This window comes from Schistocerca serialis, chromosome 4, assembly GCF_023864345.2.
Source record: "Schistocerca serialis cubense isolate TAMUIC-IGC-003099 chromosome 4, iqSchSeri2.2, whole genome shotgun sequence".
In the NCBI taxonomy this organism is placed as follows: Eukaryota; Metazoa; Arthropoda; class Insecta; order Orthoptera; family Acrididae; genus Schistocerca; species Schistocerca serialis.
In genome coordinates, this window is record NC_064641.1 from 52,117,032 (window position 1) to 52,136,705 (window position 19,674).

Here is a 19,674-nt window from a genome sequence, read left to right on the forward strand (position 1 = left end):
TTTGATGGCAGAAACTACATCTACATCTACATGGATACTCTGCAACTCACATTTAAGTGCCTGGCAGAGGGTTCATCGAACTACCTTCACAATTCTCTATTATTCCAAACTCGTATAGCGCGCGGAAAGACTGAACACCTATATCTTTCCGCACGAGATCTGATTTCCCTTATTTTATCTTGGTGATCGTTCCTCCCTATGTAAGTCGGTGTCAACAACATATTTTCGCATTCGGAGGAGAAAGTTGGTGATTGGAATTTCGTGGGAAGATTCCGTCGCAACGAAAAACGCCTTTCTTTAAATGATGTCCATACCAAATCCTGTATCATTTCTGTGCCACTCTCTCCCAATTTTCGCGTTAACACAAAACTTGCTGCCTTTCTTTGAACTTTTTCGGTGTATTCCGTCAGTCCTATCTGGTAAGGATCCCACAGCGCAAAGCAGTATTCTAAAAGACGTCGGACAAGCGTAGTGTCTCCTTAGTAGGTCTGTTCTAAGTGTCCTGCCAATAAAACGCAGTCTTTGGTTAGCCTTCCCCACAACATTTTCTATGTGTTCCTTCCAATTTAAGTTGTTTGGAATTGTAATACCTAGGTATTTAGTTGAATTTACGGCTTTTAGATTACATTGATTTATCGCGTAACCGAAGTTTAACGAGTTTCTTTTAGTACTCATGTGGATGACCTCACACTTTTCGTTATTTAAGTTCAACTGCCACTTTTCGCACCACTCCGATGTTTCTTCTAAATCGTTTTGAAGTTTGTTTTGATCTTCTGATGACTTTATTAGTCGATAAACGACAGCGTAATCTGCAAACAACCGAAGACGGCTGCTCAGATTGTCTCCCAAATCGTTTATATAGATAAGGAACAGCAAAGGGCCTATAACACTACCTTGGAGAACACCAGAAATAACTTCTTTTTACTCGATGACTTTCCGTCAGTTACTACGAACTGTGACCTCTCTGACAGGAAATCACATGAAACTTCCTGCCAGATTAAAACTGTGTGCCCGACCGAGACTCGAACTCGGGACCTTCGCCTTTCCCTGAAAGAAAGAATATTGCGGAGACATGGCTTAGCCACAGCCTGGGGGATGTTTCCAGAATGAGATTTTCACTCTGCAGCGGAGTGTGCGCTGATATGAAACTTCCTGGCAGATTAAAACTGTGTGCCCGACCGAGACTCGAACTCGGGACCTTTGCCTTTCGCGGGCAAGTGCTCTACCAACTGAGCTACCCAAGCACGACTCACGCCCGGTACTCACAGGTACTCGCAGGAGAGCTTCTGTAAAGTTTGGAAGGTAGGAGACGAGGTACTGGCAGAAGTAAAGCTGTGAGTACCGGGCGTGAGTCGTGCTTCGGTGGCTCAGTTGGTAGAGCACTTGCCCGCGAAAGGCAAAGGTCCCGAGTTCGAGCTCGGTCGGGCACACAGTTTTAATCTGCCAGGAAGTTTCATATCAGCGCACACTCCGCTGCAGAGTGAAAATCTCATTCAGAAAATCACATATCCAGTCAAATAATTGAGACGATATGCAATAAGCACGCAATTTCACTACGAGCCGCTCGTGTGGAACAGTGTCAAAAGCCTTCCGGAAATCCAGAAATACGGAATCGATTTGAAATCGTTTGTCAATAGCACTCAGCACTTGATGTGAATAAAGAGCTAGTTGTGCCTCACAAGAACGATGCTTTCTGAACCCATGTTGACTGTGTGTCAATAGACCGTTTTCTTCTGGGTAATTCATTATGTTCGAACACAATACATGTTCTAAAATCCTGCTGCACATCGACTTTAACGATATGGCCTGTAATTTAGTGGATTACTCCTACTACCTTTCTTGAATATTGGTGTGACCTGTGCAACTTTCCAGTCTTTGGGTACGGATCTTTCGTCAAGTGAACGGTTTATATGATTGTTAAGTGTGGAGCTAATGCATGAGCATACTCTGAAATGAACCTAAAACTAAAATTATTCCTCTGACTACGTGCTTGTCCCGACATGTGTAACTAGTGAAGATAAAACTAGGCAAGTAACAGCTCCCACGGAAGGGTACGACGCGTGTTTCAAAAAAAATGTTCAAATGTCTGTGAAATCTTAAGGGACTTAACTGCTAAGGTCATCAGTCCCTAAGCTTACACACCACTTAACCTAAATTATCCTAAGGACAAACACGCACACACCCATGCCAGAGGGAGGACTCTAACCTCCGCCGGGACCAGCCGCACAGTCCGTGACTGCAGCGCCCTAGACCGCTTTTTAAAAAAAAAAAAAAAAAAAAAAAAAAATCCTTAAGGGCCGATAATTTCAAACCAGTCGTAATTTTATTTACGTTTATAGTGGTGACAGAATAAGATTGCGTCATTGTGCTGTCACTATGTAGTTGTTTCGATGAACTAATTTAGTTTCCTGTGGTTCAGGGTTCAGCTGTAACAGTTTTCTCGGAAGGCTGAACATGGAATAACACTTCAATCAGTTTATTAGTTACTGTCCCGTTTTTTTTCTACTTCTGATGTTTTCTCTTGTACCGCAAGCAGACTGATTTCCTGGTGAACTTCCTGGTTTTTCCTCCAGTGATTCGTATAAGACCGTTTCGGACCGAATATTCTTTGGGCTTGGGTCGCCCCTACCGGATTTTCCCTTCCCTTGGTTACGAGCTACATTCTCATTTGGTTGCGCCGGTATTTTACTTCGCGGCTTATCTGGAGCAGCAGCAGACGCTTTCGCAATTTCGGTTACCGGCGCCTGCCCTGAGGTGTTGACCGTGATTTCAGTTTGGCCACTATTTGCTCGTTCTTTATTAATTTCACTCACTTTCTAATCGAGGGAAACAAATGGAGACTGCAGTTTTGTAACCTCTCCCTGAATTTGTTTATTAACAGATAGCTGCTGATCTTTGGAATCGCCTACTGCACCTGTTGTTTCTTGCAAATTAATGATGATTACACCCCCTTCATTTTCTGGTACCGTATGTGTATTATCTTTCTGTTCATCAGTTTCTATTCGCATTTTGCCTTCAGGTTCCTCTGCCTCCTCATCGCACTGTTTTTGCTTGCGAAGTGAGGGAGTGGGACAAGACAGCTCATCCTCTGAACAACTATCAGTTATTTCCAGAGGTCGTTTTTTCGGTTGCGTTTCAGTTTCATGGGTAGTGGTAACAGGGTTTCCCTTTGTTGTTAACAGGGGAAATTGACTGTTATCGTGAACGGAGACATGAGCTTGGCCCGCTCCGTTAACGTCCTCAACCAGTTGATCCGGACTATTCTTTGGTAACAGATCATTTAAGGTAAGCTTCTGAAGCTGTATCAAATTACTTTTAAGAACAACAGTTCGCAGCGGACATTCCTGTCTGAAGTGGCCGGTTTCGTTACATATATGACATGTAGCTTCCTGACCTGTATAAACAATTTGTGCCTTATACCAACAAACAGTTATGTGAGACGGAACATTCGTCTTAACGTCCATCTCTACACAGCGGACCCCTTTGAAACACTGCAGTTTAAAGCGAGGCGACCATCTTTCATTTGCAATTGATTTAACGTCTCCGTCGTTTGAAAGAGCTTCCTTAATCTTATCATTTTCAATTTCAATGGGAAGATTCAATACACGAACGGTTTTGTAATGAATGTCCGCTCTATAGATGGAAACCTTACTTTTATAACCATTTCTATGCACAAAATCTACTTCATAGCCCCACTTCCGTAACACTTTATCAACAGTCGAAGCACTGATTAACTTGACAAAAACACAGTATTTTTCCTGATCCAGTTGCCAGGTATGGACGGTTTCAGAATTGAGACCAATTACCTGTGTAATCCAGTCATCTATTTCCAGGGATGTCGGCTGAACAGGACGGGATTCCTTGTCAAAATCAAATACCAGAGTATTCTTCCTGAGGTTTGTAGCCATGGTTAATCCAGCGACGCAATTGCGGTTAAACAACCGGAATTCCCGTTAGCAGCAGCAAGACCATAAAGAGCGATCAGATCACAAGGAATAGGAACGAACACGGAGATTAACGGACGGACAGCACTCGGTGAAGCAGAAGTACAGCGATGTAAACACTGAAGTGCAGGGCAGCAGTCAACAGCGGCCACTCGCGAGCGCGGCTGAAACGGAACTGCTCGGCTAATCGCGCGTGGCGACGCGTCTTTCTTCGTATGCTGCATAAGCGAATGGAACATTGCGAAACCTTAACATGTGGCACAGTCAAAAATGCCCTCTTCCACGAAGTTCACAGCAGTTTATAGAATGTGGATGTAGAGTACATTCTTTCCAGCAACTTTCATCTGTGACATTTTTCTCTCTCACTGGCAGTGACTACGTTAATGAGGTCTGTGATGGGACTAATTTAGCACACTGGCTCAGACAAGAATAGAGACGCAGCTACTGTACCTTCGTTGTCCTCCGGAGGTTGCGGAGGAGGAGCTCCGCCCACCACCATCGACACCGACAGTAAAATCAGCACCGCCAGGGTGCGGAACGGTGTGCTCTCGGCAGACATGGCGGCTTGTCTGGCTGTCCCCGCGCTCGGCCAACTACGGCTCTGTCCGTGACTCAGCAGCGCAGCCAGCGCGACCCGTGACGCCAACAACTGGCTGCAGATAACACGACGGTCAACACGGCGCCGTCAGATCGGTTCGGGTCTCCCTAAAAGTTCACGTTGTACCGGGTGATCAAAAAGTCAGTACAAATTTGAAAACTTAATAAACCACGGAATAATGTAGATAGAGAGGTAAAAATTGACACACATGCTTGGAATGACGTGGGGTTTTATTAGAACCACCCCATATTGCTAGATGCGTGAAAGATCTCTTGCACGCGTCGTTTGGTGATGATCGTGTGCTCAGCCGCCACTTTCGTCATGCTTGGCCTCCCAGGTCCCCAGACCTCAGTCCGTGCGATTATTGGCTTTGGGGTTACCTGAAGTCGCAAGTGTATCGTGATCGACCGACATCTCTAGGGATCCTGAAAGACAACATCCGACGCCAATGCCTCACCATAACTCCGGACATGCTTTACAGTGATGCTCACAACGTTATTCCTCGACTACAGCTATTGTTGAAGAATGATGGTGGATATATTGAGCATTTCCTATAAAGAACGTCATCTTTGCTTTGTCATACTTTGTTATGCTAATTGTTGCTGTTCTGATCAGATGAAGCGCCATCTGTCGGACATTTTTTGCACTTTTGTATTTTTTTGGTTCCAATGAACCCCCATGTCTTTCCAAGTATGTGTGTCAATTTGTACCTCTCTATCTACATTATTCCGTGATTAATTCAGTTTACAAATTTATACTGACTTTTTGATCACCCGGTAGATGCTGGACATTATTCGTCTGTATCTGTATCTAAGCCCTAGTAGTATTCTTCTTTGTGTCGTACAATACAAAAACCAACACAAATACCCAGTCAAATCCTGATAACAGTTCGAAATCGTGTAAAGACTGACAATTCGTTTTAAATATTCAGAAATTCAAAACTGCGCACTTCACAAAACGCGAAAGAATGCTATGACTACATTATCAATGAGCCATTACCGGAATCAGTAAATTTACACAAGTTCTTGGATGTAACAATTTGTATGCATATGAACTGGAACGATCACGAAGGGTCAGGTATAGGTGAAGCAGGTGGCAGACTTCAGTTCATTGAGAAAACTCTCTCACGGTAAACTGTCACAGCCGGCCGCTGTGGCCGAGCGGTTCTAGGCGCTTCAGTCTGAAACCGCGTGACCGCCACGGTCGCAGGTTCGAATCCTGCCTCGGGCATGGATGTGTGTGATGTCCTTAGTTTAGTTAGGTTTCAGTAGTTCTAAGTTCTAGGGGACTGATGACCACAGATGTTAAGTCCCATATTGCTCAGAGCCAAACTGTCACGGTCATTTTGAAAAATCTGAATCGATATACGTTTCAAGATAGACGCCAATAGATGCTAAAGCCTATTTACAAACTTAACAATAAACAGGATAAGTGATGAGTCTAGAAAAACAGGGTGAGTCACTAACTACATCCTCCAAGAATAACACCGAAAGTTTGAAAGGTGGCTACACTGAGTCACAGTGCCAGAGATTGCGCCAAAGATTATTATTCCGCCGCCTCCACTGGCAGTAGTAGTTCAGAGGATATCGAGGGCAGTCGTTCTGTTGGGCGAGAGAGTAGACGATCTGAGTGTTGACTGAAATGTTGTACTGTTCGCTTGGTGTAATGTATAGATGGAAGAAGATGCAATTGTCAGAATATATTTGAGAAAGGAGATGGGCTTTTGATTTATGATGCTGGTGTAATGGAATATTTTCGTCAATGTGAAATGAGGTAAAAAGGTATTACAGTTTTCTTTAATAACAATCCCTCTTGCTCACAGGTACAGTCAACAAAGCATCTGGCTCGTGTTCATTTACTAGACTTGTAATTATGGTTTCTATTTGCAATTATAGTATTTGTGGTTTTTCAATTAGTTCATTGTAAATGGTGTTTAAAATATTTTGTCGTATTGAGAAAGAACCGAGCCCGATACATGTACGTTGAGTCACTACCACACACAGAGCAGTTACACTTGTGCTTTGTTGTTTCGTAGCTTTTATAGTTGCAGGGGACTTAATTAATCAATTGTGTTAGTGGAAATTCCTTGTCATTCTTTATTTTTATTTTATGCAGTCAGATTTCGTGCTAATACTAGTCAGGCCAACCAGTTACGAGACATCGTAACTGGTCACACAGCTAGTAAAATTATTGCATTTATTCATTAATATTAGTCTTTTCTTTTTAATTAAGCCCCCTTGCAAGTTTGATAGGAGCTGAAAAGTTTGTGGGACAAAAGTTGCGTGGGACAAGAGGGGCCATAATGTGACGTTGGTTCTTTGTTGCTGGGTGGGGTCGCTTCAGAGATATGAAGGTCAACTTTGTTTCTTTAAATGGGATGCTATAGTTTGGTGCTTATTTTCTGATAGCGACTATCGAGACGAATCCAATTATGTGTAACAGTAAGGTCTTTGAAGGTCAGTGAAGGTCACAAAGGTGGCATCAACATCCATTTACAGAAGATGTTTGAAGTGAGCACCATTGGTATCAATGTAGTATTGCAATCTTCTTATAATAGCTTGAGTGGTATTCCTTATCACATTGGCACTTACCGAAGCACATGCTGTGACAATTCTCTCGCGCATATCTTCAGCTGTAGTTGGAACGTATTTATAAACAATGTCTTTTATGAATCCCTACAAGAAAAAATCCAGAAGCGTCAAGTGTGGCGAACGAGCCGCCCACGGCACGTCTCCTCCGCGTCCAATCCAACAATTTGGGAATTGTCTCTGCAACTCATTTCTAGCCATTAGCGAAAAATGTGCCGAACACCCATCGTGTTGATACCACATTCTGTGCCTTGTTCCTAAAGATATTTCATCCAATAACAGGCCTAATTTCTCTTGCAGGAATGTGGTATACTTCCTAACATTAAGATTTCCTTCGATGAAGTAGGGGCCTATAATTCTGCCTTCCAGAATCCCACACCATATATTCAGCGACCACGGCTTTTGGTGTGCAACTTGCCGCAGCCAACATGGATTTTCAAATGGTTCAAATGGCTCTGAGGACTATGGATTTTCAGTTGCCTAATAATGTATGTTATGCAAATTAACATTTCGATGGTTCATGAATGTAGCCTCGTCTGTAAATAAAATCAAATTAGTAAATGTCTCATCCCTCTGAATCTGAAGTTGAGCCCATCGCCAGTATTCAATGCGACGCATATAAACCGACCAGTTAATTCTTGGAGGAGACTGTTATGGTAAGGATGATATTTATGGCGATGCAGAACAAGAACAACACTACTCTGGCTCATGCCAGATTCCCTTGCGATTTGACGCGAACTAACACAAGGATCTCGAACCACAGTAGCAAGAGTACCAATTTCCGTTTCCTTGTTAGTAAATTTCCTTTGGCGGATATGTTTCGATGCGTTAAAGATCCAGTTGTTCTCAATTTACCATACACATATAATATTTACGACGTGTAGGATGAATCGTTGAGGATATCTTTCAGCGTATAAGTCTCTTTGTAGCTCTCACTGAATTTCGTTGGAATTCTCTGTAAATGAGAAGCATATCGACTTGTTCTTCGAAAGAATACATGATTCACATTCGCTTGATTCGACGATACTAGTCTTACCGTTCCTATTTGTGTCGTATTACGAAACCGTCGAATGGTATTTACATGTCAATGGCAAGTTAGATGGATACGCCGCATTTGGCGAATATTTACTATTTGCCCGATATACGGGAGAGAATTGTCAGAGAATGTGCTTCTGTAAGTGCCGAAGTGTTAAGGAAGACCACTCAATTTATGATAAGAAGATTGCAGCACTGAATTGATACCGATGGTCATCACTTCGAACACCTTCTGTGAATGGACGTTCATGCCATCTTTGTGATCTTCAAAGACTTACTGTTGCACATCGTTGGATTCGCCTCGACAGCCGCTATCAGAAAGTAATTACCAAACTGTAGCATCCCATTAAAAAAAAAAAAACAACGTTGACCTTCATATTTCTGACGTGACGCCACCTGGCAACAAAAAACCAACGTCATATTACGGCCCCCGCTGTCCCATGCAACATTCGTCCCACAAACTTTTCTGCTACTACCATACTTTCGGAGTTATTCTAGGTGGCAATAGTTAGTGACTCACCCTGTATTCTACAGCCACCTCCGTATCGATCCCACACGAACAGCGAAGACATGATTAGACTCATTGACTCAGCTTGCATTCATCGCGAACCTCTCTCCCAAAGCAAAGTCCCAAGCGACTGGAAATAAGCGCTGGTGGCTCCCGTATATTAGAAGGGTAAAAGAACGGACCTACAAAATTACAGACCAATATCTTGAACATCGGTTAGCTGCAGAATCCTTGAACATATTCTCAGTTCGAATATAATAAATTTACTTGAGAAGTAAAAGCTTCTGTCCACAAATGAGTACAGTTTTAGAAAGCATCGCTAGTGCGAAACTCAGATTCCCCTTTTCTCACATGAGATCCTGTGAACCACGGATGAAGGGCAACAAGCGGATTCGTTATTCCTAGATTTCCGTCAAGCATTTGATATGGTGTTACAGTGCCGACTATTAACGAAGGCACATGCATACGGAATAAGTTCCCAGGTATGCGACTGGCTCGAGGACTTGATGCATAACAGAATTAGTATGTTCTCGACGGTGAATGTTCATCAGAGACAAGGGTATCGTAGGAGTGCCACGGGAAAGTGTGATAGGACCGCTGTTATTTTCTGTATACAAAAATAATCTGGCGTACATGTTAAGCAGCAGTATGCAGCTGTTTGCTGATGGTACTGTGGTATGTGGGAAGTTGCCGTTTAGTGACTGTAGGAGGATATAAGATGACTTGGACAAATTTTATAGTAGGTGTGATAATTGTGATTTAGCTCTTGTGAGCGTGGGGTTGATCTGCTGTTATTCTGCTCAACGGATTAATCTGAGATGTACCCTTTACCCTGTGGCTCCTGCAAGATGAAATTTCCACCCCCACACTACTACAGAAGACAGACATACACTCCTAACGTTCTAAACAGAAATGCCTGAAAAACTTTCAGCAATAAATATTTTCAGGAGTCGTCCACTTAAGGAAACGACACAAAAATTCACAAAATGTCTTACGTAACTAGTGGGATACTTGGGTATTGGAGTAGTGCTAGTTAGTGTAAGAATAACATGAAACTAACGAAAATTATTATTTATTTTGCAAAAATCCTGAGAAATCACAATGGCACTTTTAGCTATGAATTGAACAAGTTATATCCTGGTTCTTTGCGGAATGTGAAGTTACCTCTCAAGGATAGGATTTGCTAATGAAATTTCTATACAAAGTTTAAGATTGTTATTGACTTGGCAGAATGGCTGAGAGGCGCGCCTACTCAACTTGAATAATTATCCTTTAGAATATTGCTAGGTACGGTCGAGGCTGTCGCGTGTGAAATGCAGTGAACTGTACTGTTGTGGAGGAAATAGGGGGCTCGCAATAGTTGTAGCGCACAATACCGTAAGCTACGATGACTGCTGTCTGCGCCGCTCGCTGCTGACAAATAAGATAACTCTCGTTCTATCTGGATTGACCTTCGCTAATCAAACTTTCCCTATGCCTTGATGAAGTCAAGGATTCCTATTCGCCGGCAGCAGTGGCCGTGTGGTTCTGGCGCTACAGTCCGGGACCGCGGGACTGCTACGGTCGCAGTTTCGAATCCCGCCTCGGGCATGGGTATGTGTGTTGTCCTTAGGTTAGTTAGGTTTAAGTAGTTCTAAGTTCTAGGGGACTTATGATCTAAGATGTTGAGTCCCATAGTGCTCAGAGCCATTTGAACCATTTTTTGATTCCTATTCGCCCCTAGTCTAACTATTGGCATGGTACACCGGTCAGATAACCAGTCCACCGCGAGGCCACTCAAAAATTCGCTCGCAGGCGTTTAACTATAACTATAACTCTTATCTGTTCACACCGCACAGTAAGTGTGTCAGACAACACAGGGAACAACCCTTAATCGCAAAGACTCAATATAGAGTCGCACTTCGATTCGCTCTCGACAGAGGTGCTCTCCCAGTGAAGCACTGAAGAGAGACCTGCTCCCCGCTCCAAGAGCGACAACGGAACGGCGCCTCTCCACGCCAGACGTGAAGGGGTATATCCTTCGGTCTCTTCCATTACACACAACAGACAACACAGGGAACAACCCTTAATCGCAAAGACTCAATATAGAGTCGCACCTCGATTCGCTCTCGACAGAGGTGCTCTCCCAGTGAAGCTCTGAAGAGAGACTTGTTCCCCGCTCCAAGAGCGACAACGGAACGGCGCCTCTCCACGCCAGACGTGAAGGGGTATATCTTTCGGTCTCCTCCATTACTCCTTCAGCTCAAGGCGTCAGAAATATCGTCTGCCAATCAGCATTGCTCCTCTAAAATGGGAGAATGACATTTCGTTTAAGGCGACCAATCCGGAAATCTGTAGTATCGTCGTTTGGCGTTTGCTGTCTCCCTGTGAAAATCTCTGAAACTGCGTGCTATGTGTAAAGAATGCGTGGGTTGGACTCTCCCACACAATGTAGTGGAATTTGCTTTTAAGCTGAACACGGGATCGTTCCCCCCTTCACTTGGGCACACACTGTCTGCTGCACGGGCGGCCGAGGTTGACTCGTCCTCTGAAGGGACCGGCCTCCCGGTGTGTGGTCTGCCTCTCTCGAACTAAAAGCCCCTGTGACCGTCGTGTCTGGAATGTATGTTTGTACCCCAGCCTCAAGTATTTCAACCCCGGTGGGCACTTGTCATTTGTATATTGTTTACATGAATTCATACAACATTGGCTTTATCTTATTGAGTTCAGGTTCGAATGAAGCGTCTTGATGTGCGGAATATGATATTGAGGGCGGAATATGTAAGCAATAAAGGTCAGGAGACCACGACATCTTACACTCTAAATGTAGAAATCTGTACGTTAATGCGTATGAGTAGGAAAAACATACCCATAATGTTCGAATACAGTATTGGTAGAGTGCAACTTGGCAGTCATATCGATTAAATATTTAGGCATAACGTTGAAAGCAATGTGAAATGCAATGGGCGCATAACAACTGTAGTAGGTAAGGCGAATGATCGACTTCAGTCTTCTGGGAGAATTTTAGGAAAGTGTGGGTCGTCTGCAAGGGAGACAGCACATAGGACACTAGTGCGACCCAGTGTTGAGTACTGTTTTAGTGTTTGGGATCCGCACCATACCGGATTAATGCTGGGCCAGCAACAGCGCGCCAGACTTCAAGCATGCAGTGTATGCGGGCCCGTCCTCCGAAGTACATGGGGCAGCGCGACATTTCATTTAGCATTATGGTGCGGCATTTTGATGTCAGCACAACTCCCTGACTTCGGCAGGGTGGTAACGTCAGCACTGTTTACCCTTCGCTATTTGGTCGTGGTATGAAGGACGTTCACAGGTCCAGTGGCTGTTTGTACAAAACAGACAGTCTAGCAATCTGTCATCACAATCCTTTAAAATGAATGCGAATGCCGGAAGAGAGGGATGAGAATTACCAATTCGCACGCACGATGGGTGCTGCTTATTTGCTAGGAAGCGACATTGTAGTACCACGCAGAAAGAATTTAAACTTCTTGATGGCAATGAAAGAGCAAAACATTACAACGCTCGACAGAGAGGATTTGTTGTTCTTAGTGCTAAATTACGGAATGGACAGTGTCTTGAAAGGAGGGTATAAGATGAACATCAACAAAAGCAAAACGAGGATAATGGAATGTAGTCGAATTAAATCGGGTGATGTTGAGGGAATTAGATTAGGAAATGAGACACTTAAAGTAGTAAAGGAGTTTTGCTATTTGGGCAGCAAAATAACTGATGATGGTCGAAGTAGAGAGGATATAAAATGTAGGCTGGCAATGGCAAGGAAAGCGTTTCTGAAGAAGAGAAATATGTTAGCATCGAGTATTGATTTAAGTGTCAGGAAGTCGTTTCTGAAAGTATTTGTATGGAGTGTAGCCATGTATGGAAGTGAAACATGGACGATAAATAGTTTGGACAAGAAGAGAATAGAAGCTTTCGAAATGTGGTGCTACAGAAGAATGCTGAAGATTAGATGGGTAGATCACATAACTGATGAGGAGGTATTGAACAGAATTGGGTAGAAGAGGAGTTTGTGGCACAACTTGACTAGAAGGGAGCGGTTGGTAGGACATGTTTTGAGGCATCAAGGGATCACCAATTTGGTACTGGGGGGCAGCGTGGAGGGTAAAAATCGTAGAGGGAGACTAAGAGATGAATACACTAAGCAGATTCAGAAGGATGTAGGCTGCAGTAGGTACTGGGAGATGAAGAAGCTTGCACAGGATAGAGTAGCATGGAGAGCTGCATCAAACCAGTCTCAGGACTGAAGACCACAACAACAACAATAACAGTGCTAAATTTGCAGGCACGAAGCACTTGATGAAATTGGTGGAACGAACAGCAAAATTTCTGAAGTCGCACTCATTATTCCATTTTCAGTTGCAACAGTTTTCAATGGAAATTAACGAAGAGTATGGAAACTTCATATATTACTGCAAGTACGTTGGTTAAGTCAAGAGGCATGCCCTGAATCATTTTTCTGTTTAAATGTCGCTGTTGTTGAATTTATGAAGGAAAAAGGAGTGCAGGAACGAAAATTAGAGCATCCGGAAATCGATTGCATACTTTACATTTTAAGTGGACTTGACTGCACGCTGCAGGTAACTTCTTCTGGTTTGATGGGGGTGCATTTAAAAAGAAAATCGCGCTGTAAAAGGGACAGATTCTGACACAATCCAGTTCCCTAAACTGATAGGCGTTAGAGAAAGTGCGAGGTTTGAAGAATTCATTGTGGTCTTGCAAGAATTAAAACGATATTTTTATAACGGTTTTGAGAACACTGTCAGTCTTACATCTGTTTTCGAACTGTTTTTGGAGACCGTTTGCCGTTCCAGTTGAAAGCGCCCTGTGATGAGAAGATGTAGCTGATTGACCTGCAAGGTAATTACAGTTTTAATTACAAATCTTTTTACGTTAAAACTGTCTGGGTCGTCTACATTGCTTTTCTCAGGTAGATTTTCGAAGGCTCCATAATGATGTTCCAAAAGTATTACAATATTTTGATCGACATATTTGTGTGAAAGACCCTTTTTCGATTATGAAACTAGGTAAGTCACAGTACGACGCAACTTGAGTGCGAAACTCTGTGAAATTGTCTGCGTCTGTCCGTATGGCGACAATTTGCACCAAATAAAAATTATGTCTTCAGCACTCCAAAAATAATTAATACTGAAAATTTACTTTTCTTCAGATCTATGTTGTTGAGAAACATAATGTGGTGTCACCGCCAGACACCACACTTGCTAGGTGGTAGCCTTTAAATCGGCCGCGGTCCTTTAGTATACGTCGGACCCGCGTGTCGCCACTATCAGTGATTGCAGACCTAGAGAGACTCCCTAGCACTCGCCCCAATTGTACACCCGACTTTGCTAGCGATGGTTCACTGCATACATACGCTCTCATTTGCAGAGACGACACTTTAGCATAGCCTTCAGCTACGTCATTTGCTACGACCTAGCAAGGCGCCATATTCAGTTACTATAAGTCATATCTTCAAGAATGTCTTCTGAACAGACAATATTGTGACTCATGTACCGTCAAGAGCGACGTTCATCATTAATGGATTAAAGTTAAGTATCAAACCAATTACGTCCGCTTTCTAAATTCTCATTCCTTGTCATGTTCCAGACCTCCCGTCAGTATAGTTCTTCCCTCCACACGAAAGCCTGCGTGAGCTAAAACGCGTTCATTTCGGCCTCCACTCGCAACATGGTGTTGGCTCTTCTGCCAACACAAAACATAAAATATAAAACCATGTCATTTGTTGTATGACTGTACTGCCATTTAAATGCGGCACGTTCGCTGTTTTCGTTTCTTCTCCTTCCAGGCGCTCAGACAGCCCACCGTGGGAGTGGGAGAAAAGATAAGCGAGGCTGAGCGCTTTGGCCCTCGGGTGCGGGCATGGTCCGCGAGCCGAAATCTTGGCCACCCCTGGATTAAAGGACATCGAAGCATTTCAAAGGCGGGCTGCTAGATTTGTTACCGGTAGGTTCGAACAAATTGCAAGTATTATAGAAATGTATCTGGAATCAAATGGAAATCTCTGAAGGGAGGGCGACATTCTTTTTTAGGAGCACTGTTGAGAAAATTTAGACAACTGGCGTTTGAGGCTGACTGCAGAACGATTCTACTGTCGCCAACGCACATTTAATGTTAGGAACATAAAGATAAGATCAGAGAGAGTACGGTTCATAATCAGGCATACGGACAGTACTTTTTAGTTCGCTTTCTTTGCGAATGGTACAGCAAAGGAATTGATTAATGGAGGTACAGGATACCATCCAACACGCACCACGCGGTGGCTTGAGTAGTATGTACTGTCATACGAAAAAGTATCCAAACGAACTGAATTGCTTTTAGCCTGATTTGCATGGAGCCCAAATAATGTAGCTGTCTTGCAGGTCCTCTGCTCTCTTTACAGTGCAGTCGTTTGACGACACAAAATGGATATCGCAAGAGATCACTAGACGACACTGTTCTTTAAGGTAATCAGGCCCAATGTAAATCAGTTCCACTGTGTTATAGATACTAGGAAACGCGTCATTAGAGATGCGATAGTCCTTAAACTCAGTTTCATTACAGTAAGTGACATTTCAAAATCACTACCACCTTCATTAGAATTTGAGTTAACTAATGCCGTCACGTAAGTCATTCCAGCAATCTTTAGGCAAAATTAAACATTTTCATTAAAAAGATGTTTTGGGACAATATCTGGACTCATAAAGTTCTGATAATTCGAAGTATTTTTGCTCTTAAAAAGGTTTCCCCACTCCTGTGAAACGTCGTTTCTGATACGAGTGTTTTGTCATAAACTGGATGTTGAACTAATCCGTTGAAAGTAACGCGATTAACAGCGGCAAGCGGATTAACGTCGCGTCACCAGTAATTTCTCTGTACTCATGATTGAGCAATTATTTGTGCACATGTCAGAACTTTAAACGACATGACGAACTTTTTTGTCCTGATTCTGGATTGAAACCAAGCACCTAGCCACTGTAACTAAGCAAAGCTTTCGTGCCTGCGGATCTCAGCAACGTTCGTCATTGGTGAGTAGGCATAAAGAGTCGTGAAATATCGAAGTTTTCGCGATTATAAGTTAGCAAACCCGAACTTGAAAAATGTTGTGCTCTCCCTAGAATTCGGTCAAGGCCTTTATCTTCCTGTTGACTAACCACAAAGAACATTTAAATTAATTTCAAGTATCAAACTGTGCACATGTTTAAAACGAAGTGCCACGGTGCAAAGTTTTGTGATGTGGACTTGAACCCAGCACGTAGTCAGATTGATAACTAAGTAAAATCAGATGTTAGGTATCGACTTTTTTTTACCAGAATCTGATGAGGATGTAATTTTTGTGCCCCACCGAGAATCAAACTCGGCACCTACCGCCGTTGTTTTGTGTCCACCGATTGTTTACTCACGAGCACTGAGACGTGTGCATCTTTGACTAGATATAACAGTACCTATCGTTATAGTTGACGACACATGAAGAACATTAAAAATGATAATTACTTATCACTAGTAGTTCGGTGTGCATATAATATGGCTTGAAATGAAACCATGAATATTTTTGTGCTGGACCATTCGAACCCACATACATGCCTTTCGTGGAGACCTAGAGGATTTTGCATTCTTACGGAAAACAACGAAATGAACGAACTATACGACGTTGCGTACGGGTCAGATACCACGAAAGAGAAGATAGGAATTCGTATCTCAGTCCAGTACCTAATTTTTCAACGTCTCGAGTTCAAATAAAATAGGAAACCTGTGACCTTAAGTGACCACTGGCTCATTAAATCAAATAAAGTTTGCAGTGTAAGGCAGCTCACTGGCGACAGAGTTTCCGATTGCCGGGACTTCGGCATCTTAACATGACTCAACCTCAACATGCTCTGCCCCAGTAGGTAGCGTTATGACAACAACGCGGATTCTAAACTATGATGGAACCCGACGTTCTTCACTTTGAATTATTAGACGTGGAGGAGATATGTTCATGTTTGTTTAAAATGCATAACAGAAGGGGGAATCGAACCGATACCCAGGAACTAAGATATTAGAATTAATTCACGAGACCACTGAAGCCCACATTTTCTACCTTCATGATTGTGTTGTAACGTATGATGCGCTGCTTACAAATTACAGACGGAGAAAAATATTCAGTTCTCTGTTAACCGATTAATTACTAGCACGGTCTGACACGGAGATTATGCTGATATCATTTCAGTGGGATGTAAAGACAGTTTTAGCCACCATAGCCTCGATTCGATACGAATTGCAGAATTTGATAGTGCCGTGGCTTCCAGTTCCTAATATTCGTGACGTAAGGTGGCTGTGTATCATTTCAGGCCCCAGGTACTGCAACGCCATACTGACACTAACAGTGTGCTCGTACTGCCAACTTCGTTGTTCGTTTCATTCGATTTTGTAATCACTGAAATAAAAGTCACATGACCTCCAGACATGAGAGGTTTCATTTCGTTCCTCCTTTCCTTCTGGGAGGTTAGTTTTCTGGCCAGTAAGCCTTTTCTCTTCTAACCAGCGAAGTACGGCTTCACAAGCCGTTATTTACTGCTGCTAGTTTAATCATAAACATCTTAGGCAGCAACGTTTATATTGTTGTTGTTGTTGTTGTTGTCTTCAGTCCTGAGACTGGTTTGATACAGCTCTCCATACTACTCTATCGCAACGTTTATAAAATTACAGAATAAAAAAAGTTTATTGATCAGCTAGGATAAGGTCTAAAAAAAGGTATGCACAATCTGGGTCATGTCGATCTTTTCTTCTGACAGCACTGCATTAGAGTTTGACGAAGAGGCATCACACTTTGTGTTTCTGTAGCCGTGGAAATCATTTGTTGAAATCGAGTTTCAAATCCAAGGGTACTGCTAAAAATACACAATTAACAATCGAAGGCTGAGTTTATCCTCAAGGTGTCGTGTATTTATAATAACGAAACCGTTTGTCCTCCTCTTCCTTCAATGAGCATTCGAAGCCACATACACAAATGTTTACAACACTACTATATAGTTCAAATGGCTCTGAGAACTATGGCACTTAACATCTGAGGTCATCAGTCCCCTAGAACTTAGAACTACTTAAACCTAACTAACCTAAGGACGTCACACACATCCATACCCGAGGCAGGATTCGAATCAGCGAGCGTAGCAGTCGCGCGGTTCCGCACCGAAGCGCCTAGAACCGCTCGGCCACAATACTACTATTTTGAACGTTACAACTGACGTTGTCCTCCTAAAAACAATTCTTTGTTTACAATGAATAAAAAATTTGTGGAAGCGGCAGAATTCGAATCCTATAACAAGAGATTACAATCTCACCGTTTTACCTACTCCACTGTACTCCCACTGAAGCGCTGTTCCAGATTTCTGTGGTGTAATGTGTGAGATAACACAGTTGACTAAAATACGATGGCCGGAGGAACATTACCTGCATCACAACGTGAATCCAAATTTTACGTTTAATATCTGAAAATAGTGTCATTATTCTTACTACGTATGACGTTTAGAGACAAAATACATTAACATGATTCTCTAAAAAGTAGTCACAACGAACTAAATTATTAAATCTTTTTATCAGAGCATGTAATCGGGAATTCATTTTACTTCTGAGGCGAAAGAAGTATTCTCCACCTTATATCGCACTTCGTTTCCTCCTGTCTTGTCAGTAGGTTCTTACTTGAGAAATATCACAGTTCAAGGAATTTGATAAAGGTCGCATGCCCGCCCGGTTGGCCGTGCGGTCTAACGCACGGCTTTCCGGGCGGGAAGGAGCGCCTGGTCCCCGACACGAATCCGCCCGGCGGATTTGTGTCGAGGTCCGGTGAACCGGCCAGTCTGTGGATGGTTTTTAGGCGGTTTTCCATCTGCCTCGGCGAATGCGGGCTGGTTCCCCTTATTCCGCCTCAGTTACACTATGTCGGCGATTGCTGCGCAAACAAGTTCTTCACGTACGTGTACACCACCATTACTCTACCACGCAAACGTAGGGGTTACACTCGTCTGGTGTGAGACGTTCCCTGGGGGTCCCACCGGGGGCCGAAGCGCACAATAACCCTGGGTTCGGTGAGCGGCGATGGAGGGGTGAAGTGGACTGCGGTAGTCGTCGTGGGGTTGTGGACCACTGCGGCTGAGGCGGGGACGGAGCCTCTCCGTCGTTTCTAGGTCCCTGGTTAACATACAATACAATACAAGTTCTCATTCTTGCGCTTTATAAATATGTGTATTGTATAAGCGCCCTGTCCCGTGCCCTAGGATACAGAAAATCTACATCACTAGATGAGGAAGATGGCGCAGGAAGACCACATCAACCATCGTCTTCGTGCAGGACGTCGACGGATTACTATGGAGGATCAAGACAATGGTATACGACACCGCAGTGATGGGGACCCTTTCAGGACTAGCTCAGAAATTAGGAAGATCCTCCAGATAAGCGTGAGCAGGTCAACCATTTGTTGTCGTCTCAACGAGAAAGGAAGGTAGGGACGAAAATCCGAATACTGAAGGAACAACATAAGGCTGCCAGATTAAACAAGGCACTAGCGTACTGAAGGAAATTGCTTTCGTACTGGGAGCAAGTCATATGTACGGTGGAGAAGGTATTTTTTACTACACCAAATACTTTAACGAATTTATATCGGCCAAGTGGAGCGAGACTCGACTGCAAATACGTTCATCAGAGGTAAATTTGTGGCCGAACTGCTGTCTCAGTTTGAGGATGGATATCAGCAAGGGGATGTGGCGTTTTGTTGCAAATGGACCGTCCGTGTTCTAGTCATTACTACTGCAAAACACTGGAGAACGTAATGCTTCCCTCTGTTCGTCTGAGATTTTCGGGAGGCAGAGTAATCTTCCAAAATGAACATTCTCCTGTCCACACGGTGAACTGTGTAGAACACTGGTTTCAAGTGAACGGAGACGTTGAGCTGTTGGACTGGCCTCCCACTGGTGCTGACTTCTGTCCCATAGAGCACGTGTGGGCAGAGGCGGA

The 19,674-nt window shown here is 43.4% G+C and overlaps 1 protein-coding gene across 2 annotated transcripts in view; it reads right to left on the reverse strand.

Moving 5' to 3' along the window:
• The window catches only part of LOC126473145 (collagen alpha-1(XVII) chain-like), a 69,844-nt gene that overhangs the window by 27,109 nt on the left and 23,061 nt on the right, over positions 1–19,674 (reverse strand). For both annotated transcript variants that reach the window (XM_050100001.1, XM_050100002.1), the window contains exon 2: positions 4,395–4,597. In XM_050100001.1, the coding sequence (XP_049955958.1) occupies positions 4,395–4,597 (203 nt within the window). The remainder of the gene's footprint in view (positions 1–4,394; positions 4,598–19,674) is intronic.